The sequence below is a fragment of the Ahaetulla prasina genome, chromosome 6 (genome assembly GCF_028640845.1).
Source record: "Ahaetulla prasina isolate Xishuangbanna chromosome 6, ASM2864084v1, whole genome shotgun sequence".
In the NCBI taxonomy this organism is placed as follows: domain Eukaryota; kingdom Metazoa; phylum Chordata; class Lepidosauria; order Squamata; family Colubridae; genus Ahaetulla; species Ahaetulla prasina.
The window spans coordinates 13583281-13606480 of record NC_080544.1 but is presented as its reverse complement, the minus strand read 5'-3'; the positions used below and the strand labels follow the sequence as shown (position 1 = coordinate 13606480).

At 42.7% G+C, this 23200-nt stretch overlaps 1 protein-coding gene across 1 annotated transcript in view; it reads right to left on the bottom strand.

The window, feature by feature from the left end:
* Positions 1-217: 217 nt before the first annotated feature.
* Positions 218-23200, bottom strand: part of ANXA11 (annexin A11) — a 53397-nt gene continuing 30414 nt past the window's right edge. Inside the window, exons 9-15 of the mRNA XM_058189520.1 lie at positions 21359-21438; positions 18015-18071; positions 15281-15374; positions 11783-11878; positions 8004-8062; positions 6401-6523; positions 218-3047 (exon numbers count right to left, since the gene is read on the bottom strand). Coding sequence (XP_058045503.1) covers positions 2988-3047; positions 6401-6523; positions 8004-8062; positions 11783-11878; positions 15281-15374; positions 18015-18071; positions 21359-21438 — 569 coding nt within the window. The 3' untranslated portion in view covers positions 218-2987. The remainder of the gene's footprint in view (positions 3048-6400; positions 6524-8003; positions 8063-11782; positions 11879-15280; positions 15375-18014; positions 18072-21358; positions 21439-23200) is intronic.

Sequence of the window (23200 nt, the reverse complement as noted above, 5' to 3'; positions counted from 1 at the left end):
ATACCCAACTCCTGCAACTGTTCTTCATGTGTTTTAGTCTCTAGCCCCCTGATCAACTTTGTTGCTCTTCTCTGCACTCTTTCCAGCGCCTCAAGTGTGGTCATCAACCCTTTAGCCCCAAGAAGAAATGAAGCAGTCGAATTCACTATCAAAACAATAAATGTCATCTGAGAATCTGTGTCCCCAGCACATGGCCAAAATAAGCGCTGCAAGAAACTGAGAAGATAGATAATTTTATTTAAACAACGTCTCTCTCTCTCTGAGTGTTTTTTAAAAAAATGATTACATACATTTGGTTTAAAAGGAATAACTCAAATCATGAATAGAGAAAGGTTTGGCGTGTACAACCCGTAGAAAGCAGGCAATGAGTTTAGCGCAATTTAAGAAACAGTTTAATCCATAAAGAAAGAGAGAAATAGGGAATTGAGGAGGGCTGAGCCCTAAAACCAAGGATCGATTTTGGAGAGATCTAATTCTGTGAAAAGCAGAATGCTCCAGCTCATCTTAAATGTGGATACTCAGCTCGGTTCTTATTACAAATTCTTTGCAAATCAATATCCCTGAAAAAGAAGTTGTATGAACTGGGATTTCATGGCCAACCTGCATTGCAGAAAAAGCATCTAACTCATTTCTAAAAGAAATGACTGTATGGATGATTGGACTGGAAGGCTTCCCAAAGACTTAAGATGCTGTTGATATTTCTTTTCTTAAAAAGCAAAACAAAAAACCAACCCTGATGAGTAGGACGGACGATAAGGGAATTTTCATAGCTTGCAGGAAGAGATTTAATTCTTTTCCCCCTTTCCTTGTCCCAATAATAATCAATGTCATCCAGTGTCATTGAAATTAGTATCAGGAATAAAAACATTCATTGGCACACTCCAATGAATTCTCCAATTGAGGTAGCTAAAAGGTTGACTCATGGCAACTGCATCAGACTTTCTTCATCTGTTTCATTGCTCATCCAAGCAATATGATCAGTCAAAATAAAAAAAAATTAATTAGGCTGACTATTTTTTTTTAATTTTGACTGATCAAGTTGCTTGGGTAAGCAATGCAACATTTCAGAGTACTGTATTTTTTGGCATATAAGATGCACTCCCCCCCCCAAAGTGGGTGGAAATGTCTGTGCGTCGTATACAGCGAATGTTGCCAAATCCCCACCCACCCACTGGCCCCCACTCTTCAGCCGTTTTCGGCCTCCGCACATCGCATTTTCAGCCTCTGCACACTCCATTTTAGACCCAATCTAGGCTGCGGGGATCGCCACAACACATTACCACCAATAGCCGCTTCCGCGCATTGCATTTTTGGCCTCTGCACATTATATTTTCAGCTGGTTCCAGGCAGTGGGGATTGCCGCCACTGCCGATCCCCACTGCCTGGAACTGGCTGAAAACATGATGAGTGAAGGCCAAACTCGGGGTGTGCAGAGGCCGAAAATGCAATGCATGGAGGCGTGATGGGCTGTGGCTATCCTTGCAGCCTGGAACAACTGATTAGCGGTATTCCAGAAGGCCAATCCAACCAACAATCAGCTGCTCATGTTGAATCAGGCTGTGATAATGTGCTGAAGCTGATAAGGCTGTTTGCTGCAAGGACGTTAGCTAGATGAATACCGATGGATGCTGGTAGACAGAGGCAGATTTTTTTTTTTCTTGTTTTCCTCCCCAAAAACTAATGTGCATCTTATACTCAAGAGGGTCGTATACTCCGAAAAATACGGTAACAAAGTTTGATGCAGTTGCCATGATTCAACCTTTTAGATACCTCCATTGGAGAATTCATTGGAGTGGGCCGATTTTTTATTTTGACTAATCAAGTTGTTTCGATGAGCAACACAACGTTTCAGATGAACAAAGTTTGATGCAGTTGCCATGATTCAACCTTTTAGATACCTTTGGCCTGGATGATTGAATCTTAATCGAAGTTGTCCAAAATGATGCTTTGATTACACATCGCATTTGGCTCTGAGTTTGCCACTGACCAAATTCCCTGCTCTTTTAAGGTAAAGGCAGGAGTGGGCTGCTGGGGGTTCGCAGGGGTTCAGGAGAACCTCTAGCTAAGATTCTGTGAAGTTCAGAGAGCCCCCAGATCCCACTCCTGGCTGGCCCTGCTCTGTCCACCCAGCCTCTCCCCTCCGAGGAGTCACCATGTGACCTGTTTTGGATGCAGGTAAGTGCAGGGCGTGTGTGGAAGCTTGGGGAGAGTGAAAAATGGGCCTACTGGAAGTTTGGGAAAGCTGGAAATGGGCCTGAGGAGGCCATTCTCACCCTCCTGGAGGCTCAAGAAAAGCCTTTGGAGCCCGGGGAGGGCAAAAACAACCCCGCCCCCACCATGGTTCAGGAGACCGACTAGGCCACGCCCACCATGGCCGCACCCACCCAGCAACTGGGCAGAGAACCCCTTGCTAAAATTTCTGAGGCCCACCCCTAGGTAAATCGGAGATAACTGAATTAGAAAAATCCCACGATCCAACGAATACAAGAATTATTTTTCCCAAGCCACCAGCCAGATGCGTGTTTCCCCCTCAAACAGTAATGAAATAATAATATATAAACAAATCTTTGGGAATCAAATCCATTACATTTTAGAGCAGGCACTTTTGATTCGGATTTAAAAAACAACAACAACAACACACCACTCCATGCATTTCAAACAATCAAACAAAGTCCGTACAGTCAGACAAAATATTGCACACAAAACCATATAAGGATCCCTCCGTACTTTAAAAGGAGCATTTGTCAGATGCAATATTTGCACAGCTTCTCTAAGAATGCAACAAAAATATCTCTTCTCTACTATAGCAGATGATTTAATATATATATATTTTTTGTCCTGTATTTATTATGTACCTTTAGAGGATGGAATATATTAAGAATATCAATCTGATCCAGCAGTGGGAGTTTTGACAGCTTTGTGAGAAAGGAGAATATAAAGCCAGCTGTGACTTTGAAAGACACACTCTAAACTTCCAGATGTTCTACTTAGTCATTCCCGCCACACAGCTTCAGCAAGATTTTCCGGTAGTCCCCTGAAGTGTCACCCTGAAATTAAAACAAAAACAAGATGAGAAAGGGAAGGAAAAAGAAGAATAGTGAAGGAGTGGAACAGAATTGCTGGCCCGCAAATAAACCTCTCAAAAGTAATCCCGAAGATGCCTTTTCAAGAGGCAACTGGACTTTCTTTGTTTTTCCTTGAAGACATTTCGCCTCTCATCCAAGAAGCTTCTTCAGTTCCGAGTTAAAACTGTTCTAAGTTAGAACTGAAGAAGCTTCTTGGACGAGAAGCGAAACACCTTCAAGGAAAAACCTTGCCTCTTGAAAAAAAAAAAAAAAGCAACTTTGGGACCACCATTACCTGGATGAGAATCTCCAGATACACTCTGAAAAATACAATTTGCTAAATGAGCACAACTATGAAGATTCTCAGACATCCAGGCAGGGGTGAAACGCTACCGGTTCGCTCCAGTTCAGGTGAACTGGTAGCAGCAGTGGTAGCGTTTCAGTGAACCAGTAGCGGCAGCAGTGCAAGGCTCCACCCACCCACCCGGACATCATTACTTCCTGGTTTTAACCAGGAAGTAACCTGTTTTTGGCATGCACACAGGGTCTACAATTGGACCTTCTGCACATGCACAGAGGGTCTACAATTGGACCTGATGATGGTGCGTGCACTTCCGAACCGGTAGGCAAGATAAGTAGATTTCACCCCTGCATCCAAGTCATGGTTGTGTGTCAAAGATGCTTTCCCCCCCCCCCCAAGAGGCAACCGGACTTTCTGGTTTTTCTTTGAAGACCTTTCACTTCTCATCCAAGAAGCTTCTTCAGCTCTGATTCGATGGTGGGGAATGGGAAGGATTTATACTCCTTGTAGACTGCTGGTCATTTGCATCCTTTTCAGAGAGCCGTTGAGGCCACTTGGAAGTTTGTCTGTGTCCTCAGGGTCACAGTGTTCAACACTGAAGGGACACAGAGAGGAAACATACTGCAGAAAGCACCTGTTGTGTCTGTGCCCCCCCGAGCCGGGTCTCCTGCCAGAAGGTGACTTGGAAAGTGAAGGGGAAGGGCCGTCAGGACTTACCTCGGGAGCACCGGCTTCCCTGACTCAGCTCTAGGAGCCAGAGGCAGGCCAGGTGGAAGAGATAACGAGGCCTCCATCCCCTGAATCTTTCCCTCCCCCCAGGCCACACCTTCAGACCCAGCTGATGGCAATCAGGCTTGGTTGGACCCTAGGTTTCGTAGGCAGGAGAGGAGGGAACAACAGAAGCAGGGGTGGGGCAGGCCTAGGAAGTGCTGAGTCATGGAGCCACACCTCACAGGATATAAAGGCAGCAAGAGTGTCTCTTCGTAGCAGGCAAATCAACTGATTAACTAAGAGCTGAAGTTTGTTCCTGGGTGACTCATAGGCGTTGAGGGAGATAACAGAGACACTTGGCAGATGCTCGCTATTTTGCTGCCAGAGCTGATAATGCCAGCTAATTAAGCCATCACTCGGACAGAGGCGAAGGAGCACAGAACAGCACCGCTCCACACATACAGGTCTTTTCAGCAGTTCCAAAAAGGCTCCCCACCCATTTGCACTACTCAGGTGACCCTGAGGACACAGACAAACGTCCAAGTGGCCTCAACGACTCTCTAAAAGGATGCAAATGACCAGCTATCTGCAAGGAATATAAATCCTTCCATTCCCCGCCATCCAGTCAGAGCTGAAGAACCTTGGATGCAAAGCGAAACGTCTTCAAGGAGAAACAAAGGAAGTCCAGTTGCCTCTTGAAAAAGAAGCTTTGTGATTTGCACAGTAAGAAAGTTGTAATTGGATACCAGCGTCAGAACATGTCGACACCTTTCTTTTGCAGATGGGAACGACAACATTTCTGAAAACTTTAGGCAGAGATGAAGGTTTTATATACAGGTTAAACAAGTCACACAGTGACTCCACAAGCAAATGCATTCATACACCGTCTACACCTGGATCCTTACCATTTTTTAACACTCTCATGTTTATGCTTTCTTTTTTATTACCTCCCCTTAGGCATTAAAATGATAAGCATTATTATTAATAATACATATAATTTCCATTTAGATTCTATACTTTCACCCTTATTTCTGGACAAATCACCAAACCCTTCAACCAGTTTTATTTTCATCCCAAATCGTATCATCATTTTTGCTTTTCGTTCTCTACACTTTGACGGAAACTCCAACAGCTGATTCCATAAATATATAGGTGGATTATCCAATCAGTCCCACCAACCATATTTCACCACTGCAATTGGGAGTGTGCGAACTGCCATTCCAATACCAGATCTTTTCTAGCTGTTAGCATTTTATGTACCAGAAGCCCCCAAATCAGGGTGAAATGCTACCGGTTCGCACCGGTTCAAGCGAACCGGTAGTAAGAAAAGGTACCAGTTCGGGTGAACTAGTAGTAACAAAATGCTACCGGTTCATGCGAACCGGTATTTCCATCAATCAGCTGTACCACACGATTTATATTCACTATATTCTAGTGAATCTAAATCGTGCAGCAAAGTTGTTGCCCCACCCTCTGTCGTGTCCCACTCCTCCGCTGACGGCTGGGTCAGGGAAATCCGAATCAGGCTTGCCTCTGCAGCCCTGCCCAAAGTCCTAGCAAAGTCCTCAGAGCAGGCAGGAGACCAGTAAGTGACTTCAGCAAGATAAGTTCGACTTTTGCCTGACTCAGAGACTGCCAGAAAGTAGATCCTTTATATAGGCCATGGGGTGTGGCTCCATGACTCAGCACTCATTAAGGCCTGCCCCTCCCTTCCTTCTGTTGCCTCCGCCTCTCCAATCTTCTGATGCGAGGTCACCCAATCAGCTGTTGTTGGGAGTAAACCTCCTCAGGCTCACCTGCTGTGGAGGAGGGGGAGGGGTCTAGCTGCTCCGTTTGCCTGGGCATGGAGTCAGGGCTGGGGCAGGGAGATGCTCCTTCTTCTGCAGTTTGTGTGGGCATGGAGCCAGGACTTGGGCCGGGAGGCATACATTCCTCCGTGTTCGGGAGCAGGTAAGAAGGCTCCGGCTGCTCTGAGGGCGGGCAAGACACAACACCCTTGCTGTTCTACCTACCTTCTTAAGCCTCCTTTTTCCACACTGTGTTGTAGCGCCTGTGGTGTGCATGCGCAAAAAATGCACATTTGGCACGCACTGTTCATGCGCGTAGAGCAAACCAGTGGCAAACCTCGGAGGATTTCCCCACTGCCCCAAATCCCTTTGTTCAAACAACACATGGCATTTTAAGCATATTGTGTGGAAAAAGCCAACCTGTAATCATTGTTAAATGGCAGCCTTTCTAGTTAAGCAACAGATTGGTTGATAATCTACGCCGCCACCCAAAGATAAGAGCCTGGATAAAAACGTGAGCCTTGCCGATGCCTTACCGAGATGTCCGTGTAGAGAGATTTTCCATACATTCTTTTGTATTCCTGCCGGATATCCAGGAGATCAACTTCACTACGTGAGACCATGATGCGTATGAGAGTCCGGTCCTTTGTTCCTGCTCCCTAAAGAAGATCACAGATTATATTATATGTTTTTGAACCCTGAAATAAGCGCTTGGCCTTATTGCCATGCGCTCAAAAGCCCAATTGAGCTTATTATCAGGGGATATCTTATTTTGGGGAAAACAGGGTATCTATCTATCTATCTATCTATCATCTCTCTCTCTCTCTTTCTCTCTCTCTCTCTCTCTCTCCCTCCCTCCCTCCCTCCCTCCCTCCCTCACTGGACTTCAGTGATATGTACTTGTAGCTATTTATTTATTTATTTATTTTATTTAATCATATTTTTATACCGCTCTATCTCCCAAGGGACTCAGGGCGGTTTACAGCCAAGTAAAACATAAATATAAATACAAGTTAAAACCCCAATTTAAAAAACTTATTAAATACGGCCGAATATTAAAACCACAATAAAATAGTAAAACCCCATTAAAACCAAATTTAAAATTTAAAATTCTAGTCCAGTCCTGCGCAGATAAATAGATGTGTCTTAAGCTTGCGGCGAAAGGTTCGAAGGTCAGGAAGTTGGCGAAGTCCTGGGGGAAGTTCGTTCCAGAGGGTGGGAGCCCCCACAGAGAAGGCCCTTCCCCTGGGTGTCGCCAGTCGGCACTGCCTGGCTGACGGCACCCTGAGGAGTCCCTCCCTGTGAGACCGTACGGGTCGGTGGGAGGCAATCGGTGGCAGTAGACGATCCCGTAAGTATCCCAGCCCAATGCCATGGAGCGCTTTGAAGATAGTTACCAAAACCTTGAAGCGCACCTGAAAGGCCACAGGTAGCCAGTGCAGCCTGCGCAGGAGAGGTGTCACATGGGAGCCACGAGGGGCTCCCTCTATCACCCGCGCAGCCGCATTCTGGACCAACTGGAGCCTCCGGGTGCTCTTCAAGGGGAGCCCCATGTAGAGAGCATTGCAGTAATCCAGACGAGATGTCACACGAGCATGAGTGACCATGCATAGGGCATCCTGGTCTAGAAAGGGGCGCAACTGGCGAACCAGGCAAACCTGGTAAAAAGGTCTCCTGGAGACGGCCGTCAAGTGGTCTTCAAAAGACAGCCGTCCATCCAGGAGAACGCCCAAGTTGCGCACCCTCTCCATTGGGGCCAATGACTCGCCCCCAACAGTCAGCCGCGGCTGCAGCTGACTGTACCGGGGTGCCGGCATCCACAGCCACTCTGTCTTGGAGGGATTGAGCTTGAGCCTGTTTCTCCCCATCCAGACCCGTACGGCTTCCAGACACCGGGACAGCACTTCGATAGCTTCGTTGGGGTGGCCCGGTGTGGAAAAGTACAGCTGAGTATCATCAGCGTACAGTTGGTACCTCACACCGAAACCAGCTATCTTGGTTTTAAACCTGCAATCCCAGATTACATCTACATTTCACATTCAAGCTAACAAATTTTTCTTAATGAGGCCTAGATCCCTTGAATATTTGAGCACACGACATTTTTTTAAAAAAGTGTTTTGGGTTTCTGACTTAAGTTACCTTCATGGCCTTGTGCAGCCTCTCTGCAAAGAAAGCCGGTGTGTTTTTCATGCACTTCACTGCAAAGGAAATTGAGATGACACATTAGTGACACTTCATAAATTCATACTAGGAAAACACAGCAAACTTCAAAGGAAATGGCCCACTTGATGGTATTAATGGTGTTATTCCCCTTTATGTAGCATCTTGATTGCTCAAAATGCCTTAGCGGATTCTATTTGTTAGTTGCTTAGAAAGGACCAAAGCAAAAATCACAGCAAACATAACACAACAACATGCTCTTTTTTCATTGATCACGTTGAGATGGGTCATAGAGATGAACACGGCACACGTTTAACTTACACACTAGCTATTACTAGAAATGAATGCAGTCACTCCTTACAATTACCAGATAACACAATCCTTAATGAAGCCAAAGGGAAACACAGATTTTTTTTCATTAGATTCAGTAGGCAGGGCAGAAAGTCAAGGAAAAACACTTTTAATTATACAACCATTTACATCACATATTTTAAATCTCCAAGAATGCTTTGCATGTATCATATTTTATCAATCCAATCTGACACAATGATTATAGCCATATTGCAGATGAGAGGTGGAAAACAGGCAATTTACTTAAGGCCATCATTCTGATCAGGGGTGAAATGTAAAATTTGTTACTACTGGTTCTGTGTGGCTTGGTGGGGGGTGGGGGTGGTAATGTGACTGGGTGGACATAGCCAATTTTTTTTTTTTTTACTTTTAAAAGATTTTTTCTACAACCTCTTCGGCCAAAGAGGTTGTAAAAAAATGCTTTTAAAAGCCTCTGGTATCAGGCAACTCAGCTGGGATCGCCAGAGGAGCCTTTTTAAGGGTTCTGATGAACCCAGCTGAGTTGCCTGATCACCAGAACCGTTTAAAAGCAATTTTTTACAACCTCTTTGGCCAAAGAGGCTGTAGAAAAAATGCTTTTAAAGGGTTCTGATGATTCCAGCTGAGTTGCCTGATCGCTAGAACCTTTTAAAAGAATTTTTAACAACCTCTTCGGTCGAAGAGACTATAGAAAAAAATGTTTTTAAAGGGTTCTGACGATCCCAGCTGAGCTGTGCGATCATCAGAGGCTTTTATTTTACTTTTAAAAGCATTTTTTCGGGTGAAGAAAAAATGCTTTTAAAAGTTAAAAAAAAAACCCTCTGATGATCGTGTGGCTCAGCTAGGCATGGGGGGGTGGGGGCAGGGATTTTTGCTACCGGTTCTCCAAACCACCCACTGCCATCGCTACCAGATCGGATGATCCGGTCTGAACCGGGAGCATTTCACCCCTGATTCTGATAGACACTTCTTGATTTTATGGTACTCAGACTGTCATTTTCCTAAGTTAAGGTAAGTTCTAACTCATGGTAGAAATACAAAGGAGAATTAACAACACCACCATGAAGGCAGAGCAAAGCCTCAGGAATTGAATTGCAAATCAAAATTATAGCTATGCAACTTTCACAAAAAAGACACAATCGTCTACCGAGGCTTCCTTCTGGTTGTTGTTTTTTTTCTTTAAAGAATGATTCCTCGAAACTCACACATCTAAAATGTTTTTCTGTTTTGGCATCATCAGAACAACACTGGACTTCACCCTTTCATATTTAAGCACTTCTTATTAAACTCAATTTGAAACAAAAACTGTTGCTAAGGCGAAAAAGTTTTAGTACAGGAAAAAACAAAAACTAAATTTTCCCCCAAATCCTGTGCGTTAGTTACGTTTTCTGTTCATAAAAAGGAATTACATTTTATGCCACTTCTCCTTTATCTGAAAGTTCAATGTATTATTTTCAATAAAGCATCTCTCAAGTCATTTCACTATTTATTTACTATAGGTATTAAATTTAGTTATCATGCTTCTATAGGTTAGCAGAGCGCAAACACAGAATCAAAATAGCAATCGTAGATAGTTCTTGACTTACAACCATTTGTTTCCAAGTTTTAACAGCATTAAAAGAAAAAAGCAAATTCATTTCCTATTAAATTTGCTTGCTGTCCATATCCCTGCACGTCGACTTATGACTTTTACCATTGTGGTTGTAAGTGAAGGACTATTTGCAATGTTAAAACTTGCAAAATCACAACCTGAAATAAAACCTAAATTGCATTGAAAGGACCATCACATATAGTATTATTAGCATCTGAACATTCAAATGAACAAATAAGCATTTTTTTAAAAAAAAAATAGCTTTACGGGGAGCCATGAAAAAGAAGACATTTTAGCACTGTTAATAAAACTGACTTCAGGTGTAATTCTGGTTCAGGTTGGTTGGTTCCAAACAGTGGTGGGCTGCTGCCAGTTCGTGTGAACCGGTAGTTCCGACCAGCGGTTGGGCAATTTTGAATGAAGGACAGACTGTCTCCCATTTGGGCAACTGCCTTCTTGAGACCCAAAGTCAAGGACAGGAAGGGAAGGGGACGATCAAGAGAGAATACAGTCATTTTTGTCTGATTTGTCTTCAGTTTAATATGGTGGAAGTAACCGCCAGACAAATTTCATACCTAGACGGTTGGAAAAAAAGGCCTATACTCTATCGGTCAGACATGAGAATTATCAAGACAGATATGGTGAATGACCTGGAAAAATGAAATCAACATCATTGCCTCGGTGGCGCAGTGGTTAGAGTGCAATACTACAGGCTACTTCTGCTTACTGCTGGCTGCCTTCAATTTGGCAGTTCAAATCCCACCAGGCTCAAGGTTGACTCAGCCTTCCGTCCTTCCAAGGTCAGTAAAATGAGGACCCAGATTGTTAGGGGCAATAGGTTGACTCTGTAAACCACTTAGAGAGGGCTGTAGAGCACTGTGAAGCAGTATATAAGTCTAAGTGCTATTGCTATTGCCATCACGCCAACACTGAGTTGTCAGGAACTTCTCCATGGCAAAGGGTCCCCAATCTTTCTGGCTTTGAGGACCGGCGGAGGGGAGGGGGAATGGTTCCATGTGAGCCGCAAGTCTGTTTGTGAGTGCCCACTGCTCATGCAAATGGAGCTGTGCGCACATGCTCGCTTGCTGCTTGTACAGCCCAGTTCTGAATGGACCACTGCCCAGTATTGCGCTGCAGCCCAGAGATTGAGAACCTCTGTTCTATGTGGTCCTTGCTGCTCTCTGAGCTTGGTTGTTTTCTCAGACATCTCAGTTACCCAGCTATGTAACTTCATCAGTGCTAGAAGAAAGGAGGAGGAAAAGGGGAAGGAGGACAGTGGTGGGTTGCCCCCGGTTCGGTCCGGTTCTTGCGAACAGGTAGTAAAATCGGCGGGAGGCTCTTCTCATCTGCCTGGACATCACTATGGACAATCTGCACATGCGCAGAAGCTTCTGTGCATGCGCAGAAGCGTGCACGCACACGCACTCCCATTGAAAACTGGTAGTAAAGATAAGTAGAACCCACACCTGAAGGAGGAGGAGGATTGTAGGGTCCTTGGTACTCTCTGAGCTTGGCGGTTTCCCAGCAGATGTTTCATTAACCCAACTAGGTAACATCATCAGTGCAAGAAGGAAGTGAAATCTGCTCTAGAAAACAAAGCCCACTATCTTCTAGCACTGATGATGTTACCTAGTTGGGTAATGAAATATCCACAAGAAGACAACCAAACTCAGAGAGCGCCAAGAGTCCCACTGTTCAATTCTGAGCTATAAATATTTCATTTATTGGAACTTCCCCTATCAAGGGAATAGCATAATAATTTCCTCAAAAGTAAGGAACTTATCAATAACTACTGTACCAAAAGATGGTTTGTCCTGGCCACCAAGAAATCACTCACCTACTGCCAGCATCCCAGATTCAAGGTCACCAGACATTTCTCTGCATATGCTCTTCTCAATATCTCGGTTGCACATTCGCTGGTATTCATTGAAAACTGCAGAAAGAGACCAAAAAAAAAATAAATTAAATTAATGACAATATTTGTTCTATGTGAAAGCATTTTGGCTACAAACCTGTGCACCTTTATCTGGAAGTAAATCCTACGGAACTTCGAGTGAACTTACTTCTAAACAGAAATATATTGAATTGTGTGTCAAAGTATCAATTTAAGGGTAAATAACCATTATCGGCAGCTCAGCGGTTTGAATCCCTAGTGCTGCCGTGTAACGGGGTGAGCTCCCATTACTTGTCCCAGCTTCTGCCAACCTAGCAGTTCGAAAGCAGGTAAAAAAATGCCAGTAGAACAAATAGGGACCACCTTTGGTGCGAAGGTAACAGCGTTCTGTGCGCCTTTTGCGTTTAGTCATGCCAGCCACATGACCATGGAGACATCTTCGGACAGTGCTGGCTCTTCAGCTTTGAAACGGAGATGAGCACCGCCCCCTAGAGTCGGCAACGATTAGCACGTATGTGCGAGGGGAAACTTTACCTTTACCTTTAACCACTATCCACAGAAAATACAAGAATGGGTTTCGACAATAGAGAGGACCGCATTAAATAAGTGCCCTGTAACTCTGTGATGCAGGAAGTGGCATCTTTCAAAGGGCAGTCAAAAAAGCCATGCAATCCTAAATTGCATTAACAGAAGGATTAAACCACGATTAAGTGAGATACTAATTCCACTCTATAAAGCCTTAGTAAGAACACACCTAGGATACTGCATCCAGTTTTTGTCACCACACTATAAAAAGATATTGAGATTCTAGAATAAGTGCAGAGAAGAGCAACCAAGATGATTAGGGTACTGGAGGCAAAAACATACGAAGAATGGTTGCAGGAACTGGGCATGGGTAGTCTAGTGAAGAGAAGGACCAGGGGAGACATAATAGCAGTGTTCCAATATTTTGGGGGCTGCCACAGAGAGGAGGGGATCAAGGGCTTCTGTGGCTCAGACTGGTAAGACAATCTGTTATTAACACAGCTGCCTGCAATTACTGCAGGTTCTAGTCCCACCAGGCCCAAGGTTGACTCAGCCTTCCATCCTTTATAAGATAGGTAAAATGAGGACCCAGATTGTTGGGGGCAATAAGTTGACTTTGTATATAAATATACAAATAGGATGAAGACTATTGCTAACATAGTGTAAGCCACCCTGAGTCTTTGGAGAAGGGCGGGATATAAACGCAAATAAATAAATAAAAAAAAAAGCTATTTGCCAAGGCACCCGAAAGCCAGCCAAGAAACGATGGATGGAAAATGCTCAAGGAGAGATTCAAGCTAGAAATAAAGAGAAATTTTATTCAACTTCATACCTGCCATTTTGGTATTCTAGCCTTCACAATTTAGATTATTTTTTTTTTGAGAAGCCTATATGAGCCCATCTCAAAAGGGGTGGGTTTAAAAGGTAAAGGTTCCCCTCGCACATATGTGCTAGTCGTTGCCGACTCTAGGGGGCGGTGTTCATCTCTGTTTCAAAGCCGAAGAGCCAGCGCTGTCCGAAGACATCTCCGTGGTCATGTGGCCGGCATGACTCAACGCCAAAGGTGCACGGAACACTGTTACCTTCCCACCAAAAGTGGTCCCTATTTTTTCTACTTGCATTTTTACGTGCTTTCAAAACTGCTAGGTTGGCAGAAACTGGAACAAGTCACGGGAGCTCACCCCGTTACACGGCAGCACTAGGGATTCGAACCGCCGAGCTGCCGAACTTTCAATCGACAAGCTCAACGTCCTAGCCCCTGACCCCTACGGGGTGGGTTTAGTGTTATCTATTTTGAATAATAATTCTGCATCGTCATTAGTATTCCAGGTTTATAAGCTCTGGAAAAGCAATGAGAACTGCAAAAAGCATGAAATCATAAGAAAAGAACTTAACAGGATGACAAATCATGAAGGAGGACAAACCCACTTCTCCCCATATTTCCATTAGATCTGTAGAAAGGGGAAGGGATTTTAGCTGGTGCACCTCAACTGAGGCCATTTCTCTACCAATGTGTCATCTTCCATCCTGTTGTATCTTCTCAAAGCTGGCTGCCAAAACTGTAGAAATGGTAGTAGACTTTAGGAGAAACCCTTCCATACTTCCACCTCTTACAATACTAGAAAACACACTATCCACAGTAGAGACCTTCAAATTTCTAGGTTCTACCATATCACAAGATCTAAAATGGACAGCTAACATCAAAAACATCATCAAAAAAGGACAACAAAGAATGTTCTTTCTTCGCCAACTCAGAAAGCTCAAACTGCCCAAGGAGCTGTTGATCCAATTCTACAGAGGAATTATTGAGTCTGTCATCTGCACCTCTATAACTGTCTGTTTTGGTTCTGCAACCCAACCAGACAGACACAGACTTCAGAGGATAATTAGAACTGCAGAAAAAATAGTGGCTACCAACTTGCCTTCCATTGAGGACCTGTATATTGCATGAATCAAAAAGAGGGCTGTGAAAATATTTACAGACCCCTCACATCCTGGACATAAACTATTTCAACTCCTACCCTCAAAACGACGCTTTAGAGCACCGCATACCAGAACAACTAGACACAAGATCAGTTTTTTCCCGACCGCCATCACTCTGCTAAACAGGGCCTCTGGTGGCTCAGCAGACTAAGTCTGTCTGTTATTAACACAGCTGCTTGCAATTACTGCAAGTTCAAGTCCCACCAGGCCCAAGGTTGACTCAGCCTTCCATCCTTTACAAGGTAGGTAAAATGAGGACCCAGATTGTTGGGGGCAATAAAGTTGACTTTGTATATAATATACAAATGGATGAAGACTATTGCTTAACACAGTGTAAGCCACCCTGAGTCTTCGGAGAAGGGCGGGATATAAATTCAAATAATAAAAAAAATTCCCTCAACACTGTCAAACTATTTACTAAATCTGCACTACTATTAATCTTCTCATCGTTCCCATCACCAATCTCCTTCCACTTATGACTGTATGTAACTTTGTTCTTTGTATCCTTACGATTTATATTGATATTGTTTCCTGATTGCTTATTTGTACCCTATGACTATCATTAAGTGTTGTACCTTATGATTCTTGATGAAGGTATCTTTTCTTTTATGTACACTGAAAGCGTATGCACCAAGACAAATTCCTTGTGTGTCCAGTCACACTTGGCCAATAAAGAATTCTATTCTATTCTATTCTATTCTATTCTATTCTATTCTATTCTATTCTATTCTATTCTATTCTATTCTATTCTATTCTATTTCTAATCAAAACAACCAAACTATCAAAAAGTTCCTTGCTAAAAAAAAAATTCCTTCCCCAAGAAAAAAAAAAGTGCCTCTTTTAAAATGGTAAAATGTTGATGCAGAAGGAACCCCGCCCAGCTCTGGATGTCGCCTTGACTTCCTGCAGGACTTAAGAGACTGAGCAACTTACCTGCTCTTAGGTGATTTCGGTTTCTTGTGCACAAAATCGCGTTGAACTTGGATTCGTCCGTCCCGAGTCGACTTTCTCCAGCTGCATAGAGAGCCTAAAAGGGGTAAAGAATTGGGTTTATCTCATGATCCCAGCCTAGTTAATTGCTCTTCTTAATCGCTCATTCTTTTGTTCTCCTGAAATTCTGAGACTAAAGCTTAATTCCTGGAACTGTTCATTGGAACAACTTTGGCCATGAAGAATGGAATTACCCCAGGGGTAAAATGTAAAATTTCAGCCAAAGAGGTTGTAAAAAATGCTTTTAAAAGCCTCTGATGATCAGGCAATTCAGCTGGGATCGCCAGAGGAGCCTTTTAAAAGCATCTTTTTTACAATCTGTTTGGCCAAAGAGGTTGTAGAAAAAATGCTTTTAAAGGATTCTGACGATCCCAGCTGAGCCGCACGACCATCAGTGGCTTTTTTTTTTTTTTACTTTTAAAAACATTTTTTTGGCTGAAGGAAAAATGCTTTTAAAAGTAAAAAAAAAACAACCTCTGATGATCGCGTGGCTCAGCTGGGCATGGGGGGGGGAAAGAGTTTTTGCTACTGGTTCTCTGAACCACCCACCGCCATCGCTATCGGATCGGGCAATCCGGTCTGAACCAGGAGCATTTCACCCCTGAATTACCCTGATAGCAAACTTGGGCTGTACCTCAAAATAAATGAATGGCAAAACCAAACAAGAGCAATGTTACATTTCCATTTTTCTTCCTCCATAATATCAGTAAAATTTGCATTCCAATGTTACTTGTTTATAGAATGTTTACAGCTTGAATAGAATAGAGCTGGAAGGCACCATGGGGGTCTTCTAGTCCAGCCCGCTGCTCAAACAAGAGAATCTATACTATTTCTGATAAGTGACTGTCTAGTCTCTTCTTAAAAACCTCTTCTTTAAAAAGCCAGTGATGGAGCGCCCATGATTTCTGGTGGCAAGTTGTTCCATTGGTTAATTGTCCTCACAAATTAAGTTTCTCCTTAATTCCAGGTTGCTTCTCTCTTTGATTAATTTCCAACCATTGTTTCTTGTCCCGCCCTCTGGTGCTTTGGAGAATAATGTGACCCCTTTATAAATATTTTTACAAATATTTTATATTTATATAAAGCTCTTTATAAATATTTTCACTTGCTGCCTAATTATGATCTTGATGGTCTCTATATCAGATAAATGAATTTAGAGAAAAGGGTGAAAACTTTTTTGAAAAGCAAGAATTGGTGGACAAGGAAATAAAAAGTTCAATTAAATATCAAGTTATGCTTAGGAGGGGATGTACACCATTAAAACCAGTTTTACTTTTCATTAAAGGCAGAAATCCCCTTCATGGATTACTGCCTTGTGGTGATGAAGGGGCTTGCTGTCAAACTGGCCTCAGATCAGTGCTTAAGAAAATAAAGACCCAACTCCATCATTTTGAAGAAATTGGTAATTTATACTAAGCAAGTCTGAAATGCTGGACAGGCAAAGCCAGAACTGGAAGTAAATCAAAACCACAGAGTCATATCCTCTCCTGAACCCTCCCCCTACTAGAGGTCATACAGTAATAATCCAATGTCGTCTTCCTCCTTGGCCACGTGTAGTTTCACTTCCGATTTTCTCCCTCTGTCAATCTTCTGGATGGAATGTGAACCAAGCAGCTGCCATTACATTCACGCGCCAAAACAGTTCAAACATCTGTTTAAAAAGGCTATCTCCCTCCCCCACACATGCAATGTGAGCCGAACGCTGGGAACAGTAAAAACCTCCCCCCTCCTCCATTAATCATGTAAGACACTCAGTAGAGCAAACTTTTAACAAGGTAATAAAACAGTGAAACATTCTAGTAGGAGAAATACACTTAATTAAAGCGGAGGCTGACAAGATATGCAAGATAGCTCAATGAAGCTATGAGCTATGCCGTGATAGCTATGCCGTGATAGTAAGGCCAAGATGGACAGGTCATAGCAGAGAGTTCTGACAAAATGTGATCCACTGGGGAAGGAAATGGCAACCCACTCCATTATTTTTGCCATGAAAACCCCCATGGGCAGTACCAAAAGGCAAATAGCTATGGCAAATCTAGACAGCATACTAAAAAGCAGAGATATCTCCCTACCAACCAAAGTGCGTATAGTCAAGGCTATGATTTTTCCCGTTGCAATGGATGGTTGTGAAAGTTGGACCGTAAGAAAGGCCGAGAGCCAAAGAATTAAGGCTTTTGAACTCTGGTGCTGGAGAAGACTCCTGCGAGTCCCTTGGACTGCAAGGCGATCAAACCAGTCAGTCCTAGAGGAGATCAACCCTGATTGCTCTTTAGAAGGCCAGATCCTGAAGATGAAACTGAAATACTTTGGCCACCTAATGAGAAAGAAGGACTCCCTGGAGAAGAGCCTAATGCTGGGAAGGATTGAGGGCAAAAGAAGAAAGGGACAACAAAGAATGAGGTGGCTGGATGGAGTCACTGAAGCAGTCGGCGTGAGCTTAAATGGACTCCGGGGGATGGTAGAGGATACGAAGGCCTGGAGGAACTTTATCCATGGGGTCGCAATGGGTTGGACACGACTTCGCGACTAACAACAACAACAAAGGCAGAAATATTCAGCATAAAAAGGAATTTCTTCTTTTTTTAAAAAAAAGAATGTTCCATTCAGTGTCAGCAATTTTAATTCTGCAAATCTTTTTAAAATGCACGCGAGAAGTATACATCAGCTGCATACTAACCTGAACATCGCTCTGGACAAGGGACATGTCCACATTGGTGCTTTCATCTCGGTTGCCCTGGAAAAAAGTTTTCAAAAATGGCTCATATTAAGAGATAAAGTACAATTTTAAACATGTACACGGTACATACATACACCCTGCACCTCTATAACTGTCTGGTTCGGTTCTGCAACCCAACAAGACAGAGACAGACTTCAGAGAATAATTAGAACGGCAGAAAAAACAATGGCTACCAACCTGCCTTCCATTGAGGATCTGTACCCTGCACAAGTCAAAAAGAGGCCTGTGAAAATATCTACAGACCTCTTACATCCTGGACATAAATTGTTTCAACTCCTACCCTCAAAACGATGCTATAGAGCAGGGCAGCAAAGCTGGTTGGGGCATTCTGGGAGTTGAAGTCCTCCAGGCTTAAAGTTGCCAAGGTTGGAGACCCCTGCTATAGAGCATTGCACACGAGAACAACTAGACACAAGAACATTTTTTCCCCGAAGGCCATCACTCTGCTAAACAAATAATTCCCTCAACACTGTTAAACTACTTACTAAATCTGCACTACTATTAATCTTCTCATTGTTCTCACCACCCATCTCCTTCCACTTATGACTGTATGATTGTAACTTTGTTGATTGTATCCTTATGATTGACATTGATATTGATTGTTTCCTGATTGCTTATTTGTACTCTATGACTATCATTAAATGTTGTACCTTATGATTCTTGATGAATGTATCTTTTCTTTTATGTACACTAAGAGCATATGCACCAAGACAAATTCTTTGTGTGTCCAATCACACTTGGCTAATACAAAAATCTATTCTGTTCTGTTCTATTCTATTCTATTCTATTCTATTCTATTCTATTCTATTCTATTCTATTCTATTCTATTCTATTCTATTCTTAGAATACCTTTGCTGAGGCTGCTGGTTAAGCCAAAAGGGTTTACACTGCCAGAATAATATTCTCTTTTTTTAAGCATACAGTACAGTATGTGTTACTTTGGTCATCCCTTGGTGGCTCAGCGGACTATGTCTGTCTGTTATTAACACAGCTGCTTGCAATTACTGCAAGTTCAAGTCCCACCAGGCCCAAGGTTGACTCAGCCTTCCATCCTTTATAAGGTAGGTAAAATGAGGACCCAGATTGTTGGGGGCAATAAGTTGACTTTGTATATAAATATACAAATAGAATGAAGACTATTGCTAACACAGTGTAAGCCGCCCTGAGTCTTCGGAGAAGGGCGGGATATAAATTCAAATAAATAAATAAAAATTACACCGTGAAATATTGAAAAGGTTTTTTCTGTTTTGCATTAGACAATCAACGTCTTCTGTTCAGTACTCAGTCTTATTTGATCAAAAAGGAGGGTAGGAAGCCATGAAAATCTCATGATAAAATTTAATTGGAATGCAATTAATTGATGGATTACAGATACAAATGTAAGGGAGGTTCCTTCAAGTAAGAATTTAATTTCTACACAGACCCATATTTGTAAAAAAATTTTCAGAATCAAGATTTTTTTCTGGGATATTTTTACTAGCAGGTCCTTCTTTGCTTGGCTTTTTTTCAGGGTCAGGGAAGGTCAATTAAACTTCACCATTTGCTTTGACGAATCCTTGGATTAGGATTACGAATATGAGTTGAGTAGCAATAGCAATAAGCACTTAGACTTATATACCGCTTCACAGTGCTTTACAGCCCTAAGTGGTTTACACTTAGACTAAGTGGTCAGCCTCTTGCCCCCAACAACTTGGGCCCTCATTTTACCCACCTCGGAAGGATGGAAGGCAGAGTTAACTTTGAGCCCAGTCAGGATCGAACTTCTAGCAGTGGGCAGAATTAGCCTGCAATACTGCATTCTAACCACTCTGCCACCACAGCTCTTTATCAATAAATAAATAAAACTAATCTAAAGGACAACTTCCTTAAATAAAGGATCAGCGTTTACAAGAAATGAAACACAGTCCCTATATAGCAGTAGCACTTAGATTTTTTTCACTGTCTTAGCGGCTCTACGTGATCCAGGGCTGGCGGTCTAAAAAGGCGGTCCTCAACGACCTGCGGAGCCACAGGAAGTCAGCACTTAGATTTATATACCGCTTCACAGTGCTTTTACAGCCCTCTCTAAGTGGTTTTACAGAGTCAGCCTCTTGCTCCCAACAATTTGGGTCCTCATTTTACCCACCTCGGAAGGATGGAAGGCTGAGTCAGCCTTGAGCCTGGTGAGGTAGGTAGGTAGATAGGTAGGTAAATAGGTAGGTAGGTAGGTAGACAGACAGATACATAGATGGATGATAGATGATAGATAGACCAATAGCCAAAGCACTTAGACTTATATACCACTTCATAGTGCTTTTACAGCCCTCTCTAAGCGGTTTACAGAGTCAATCCTATTGCCCCCAACAATTTGGGTCCTCATTTTACCCACCTCGGAAGGATGGAAGGCTGAGTCGAAATTGAGCCTGGTGGGATCTGAAGCGCCAAATTGCAGGCAGCCAGCAGGCAGCAGAAGTAGCCTGCAATACTGCTCTCTAACTACTGCGCCACTGAGGCTCCATACCAATAGCAGACCAATAGAGTACCAATAAAAGGAACCATCTGTAGCTCAGAGTTGAACTGTAGAGCCCTTGGTGGTCTCTGAACTTTTGCGCTTTCTTGCAGTTGTTTCATTACCCATCTACTGATGATGTTACCAAGCTGGGTCATGAAATGTCTGCAAGAAAACAGTCAAAATCAGAGAGCACGAAGGGTTCCCCAATGGTTCAAGTCTCAATCAGATTGTTTCTTGATTTCGTCAAAACATCTGTCGTTCATTCATCAGGACTTCACTTGGTTTAAGTTCTGGTTTACTGAAACAAGCCACGGTCAGGATTACTTTAGCTAATGCTGAAGACTCAGGAAGATTGTTTTTTTTTTATTTGCATTTCTATCCCGCCCTTCTCCGAAGACTCAGAGCGGCTTACACTATGTTAGCAATAGTCTTCATCCTATTTGTATATTTATATACAAAGTCAACTTATTACCCCCAACAATCTGGGTCCTCATTTTACCTACCTTATAAAGGATGGAAGGCTGAGTCAACCTTGGGCCTGGTGGGACTAGAACCTGCAGTAATTGCAGGCAGCTATGTTAATAACAGACTGTCTTACCAGTCTGAGCCATAGAGGCCCAATTCAGGCCCAATTTACCCTCGTATGTCCCTTAATGTAGCTAAAATGTATTCAGCTCTTAACTCTTGTTAGAAGTTAGATCCAAATTTCTAGTCCATGAGTTTGCCAAGATATACATCTGTCAAGATGACATTAATCAATCATAAAAATGATATTTAATAATCATCTACATACCTGAGCGAGTGAAATTAAAAGTCTCTGGAAATGCCCAGATGTGTCACTTCTAATGGCTTCTTCCAGAGTTTTCTTAAATTCTGTGAAAGACCAAGGAAAGTCAGTTTTAATTATGATTTTTTTAGGGGTATTATCTCAACCCCAGGAGATGGGAAAAGGAGAAGAATGTGAGTGTAATACATAAAATAAAAGTATACCTGGTTTAGGGTGGAAACTTCATAAAAATGTGTGTATGCTTTTTTTATATATTTTACCCTTCACAAATTACCGGTTTTCCAAAGTGGTGAAAGAAAAGCATTAAAGGAATTTCCAGATGAACTTTCTCACCACACCACACCCTTGTGTTCCCATAACAACCTCCTTTTTCAACAGTGCAGACATTTTCTTCCACCGAACTCTGATGGTGGAGCTTGGAAACAAGCCATGCTCCCATTCAAGAGAACTTTAGCTGCCTCTTTCCATCTGAATTAAACTTCAATTTCTCTTCTGTATCAGCAGTGGGTGGCAAACTCAAGAAAGCCATTACTCACACACCCTTTCTTTCTTTCTTTCTTTCTTTCTTTCTTTCTCTCTCTCTTTTTCTTTCTTTCTTTCTCTCTCTCTCTCTCTCATTCTTTCTTTCTTTCTCTTTTCCCTCGCTCCTTCCTTCCTTCCTTCCTTCCTTCTTTTCTTCTTTTCTTCTTTCTCTTTTCCCTCCCTCCTTTCTTTTTCTTTTTCTCTTTTCCCTCCCTCCTTTCTTTCTTTCTTTCTTTCTTTCTTTCTTTCTTTCTTCCTTCCTTCCTTCCTTCCTTCCTTCCTCCCTTTCTCTCTCTCTCTATTCTTTCTCTCTCTCTCTTCTTTCTTTCTTTCTTTCTTTCTTCCTCCTCTCTCTTTCTTTCTTTCTTTCTCTCTCATTCTTTCTTTCTCTCTCTCTCTCTTTCTTCCTTTCTTTCTTTTTTCTCTTTTCCCTCCCTCGCTCCCTCCCTCCATGCTTTCTTTCTTTCTTTCTTTCTTTCTTTCTCCCTCTCTCTCTCTCTCTTTCTTTCTTTCTTCCTTCCTTTCTTTTTTCTTTTTTCCCTCCCTCGCTCCCTCCCTCCATTCTTTCTTTCTTTCTTTTTCTTTCTTTCTTTCTTTCTTTCTTTCTTTCTTTCTTTCTTTCTTTCTTTCTTTCTTTCTTTCTTTCTGTCTGTCTGTCTGTCTGTCAAGAGACTCTTGGCAGCCCACCTCATAAAAGTGCCACATAAAAAAACATTTAGTATTGAGAATTAATGCATTAAGAGTAATAAAACTGGGGATGGGGAATGGGACCACTAGGTAAACAGGGTGGAAGTTGACTGTCAGAGACTGTCCCTGAACATGTCCCTTGTCAAGGTTTCTCAGAAGTGGTTTGTCACTGTCTCTTTCCTAGGGCTGAGAGACCTTGACTGGCCCAAGGTCACCCGGCTGGCTTTCAGCCTACAATCTCTCTGTTTGAGTGTTTTAACCACTCAATTGGGCTTCCTGTAGACACATCACCCAGATGGACTTCAACAGATGCAGAATTGCCCTTTTTTTCTGTCCTTAAAACCCAACCTGATTTCTTTTTTTTCCCTTCGTCCTACGGAGGGATGGAAAGCTCGGTTCTTCCTTTCTCCTGGGCTTTCCCCCAAGTTATTGGCCATGCCTGGCTGCCCCTTCTATCCATAGCAACCTAGCAGAATGGGAATATCTGCAGGGTATATTTCCAAACACAAACTCTGCATCATGGCCCTCACCAATAAATCAACCCAACAAAAAAAAAATGGAGAACTTTGCCGGTGGCACCATAACCTTACCTCCAGAAGAATACGAGACCCACGTCCACAACTCAATTTTTCAGTCCTC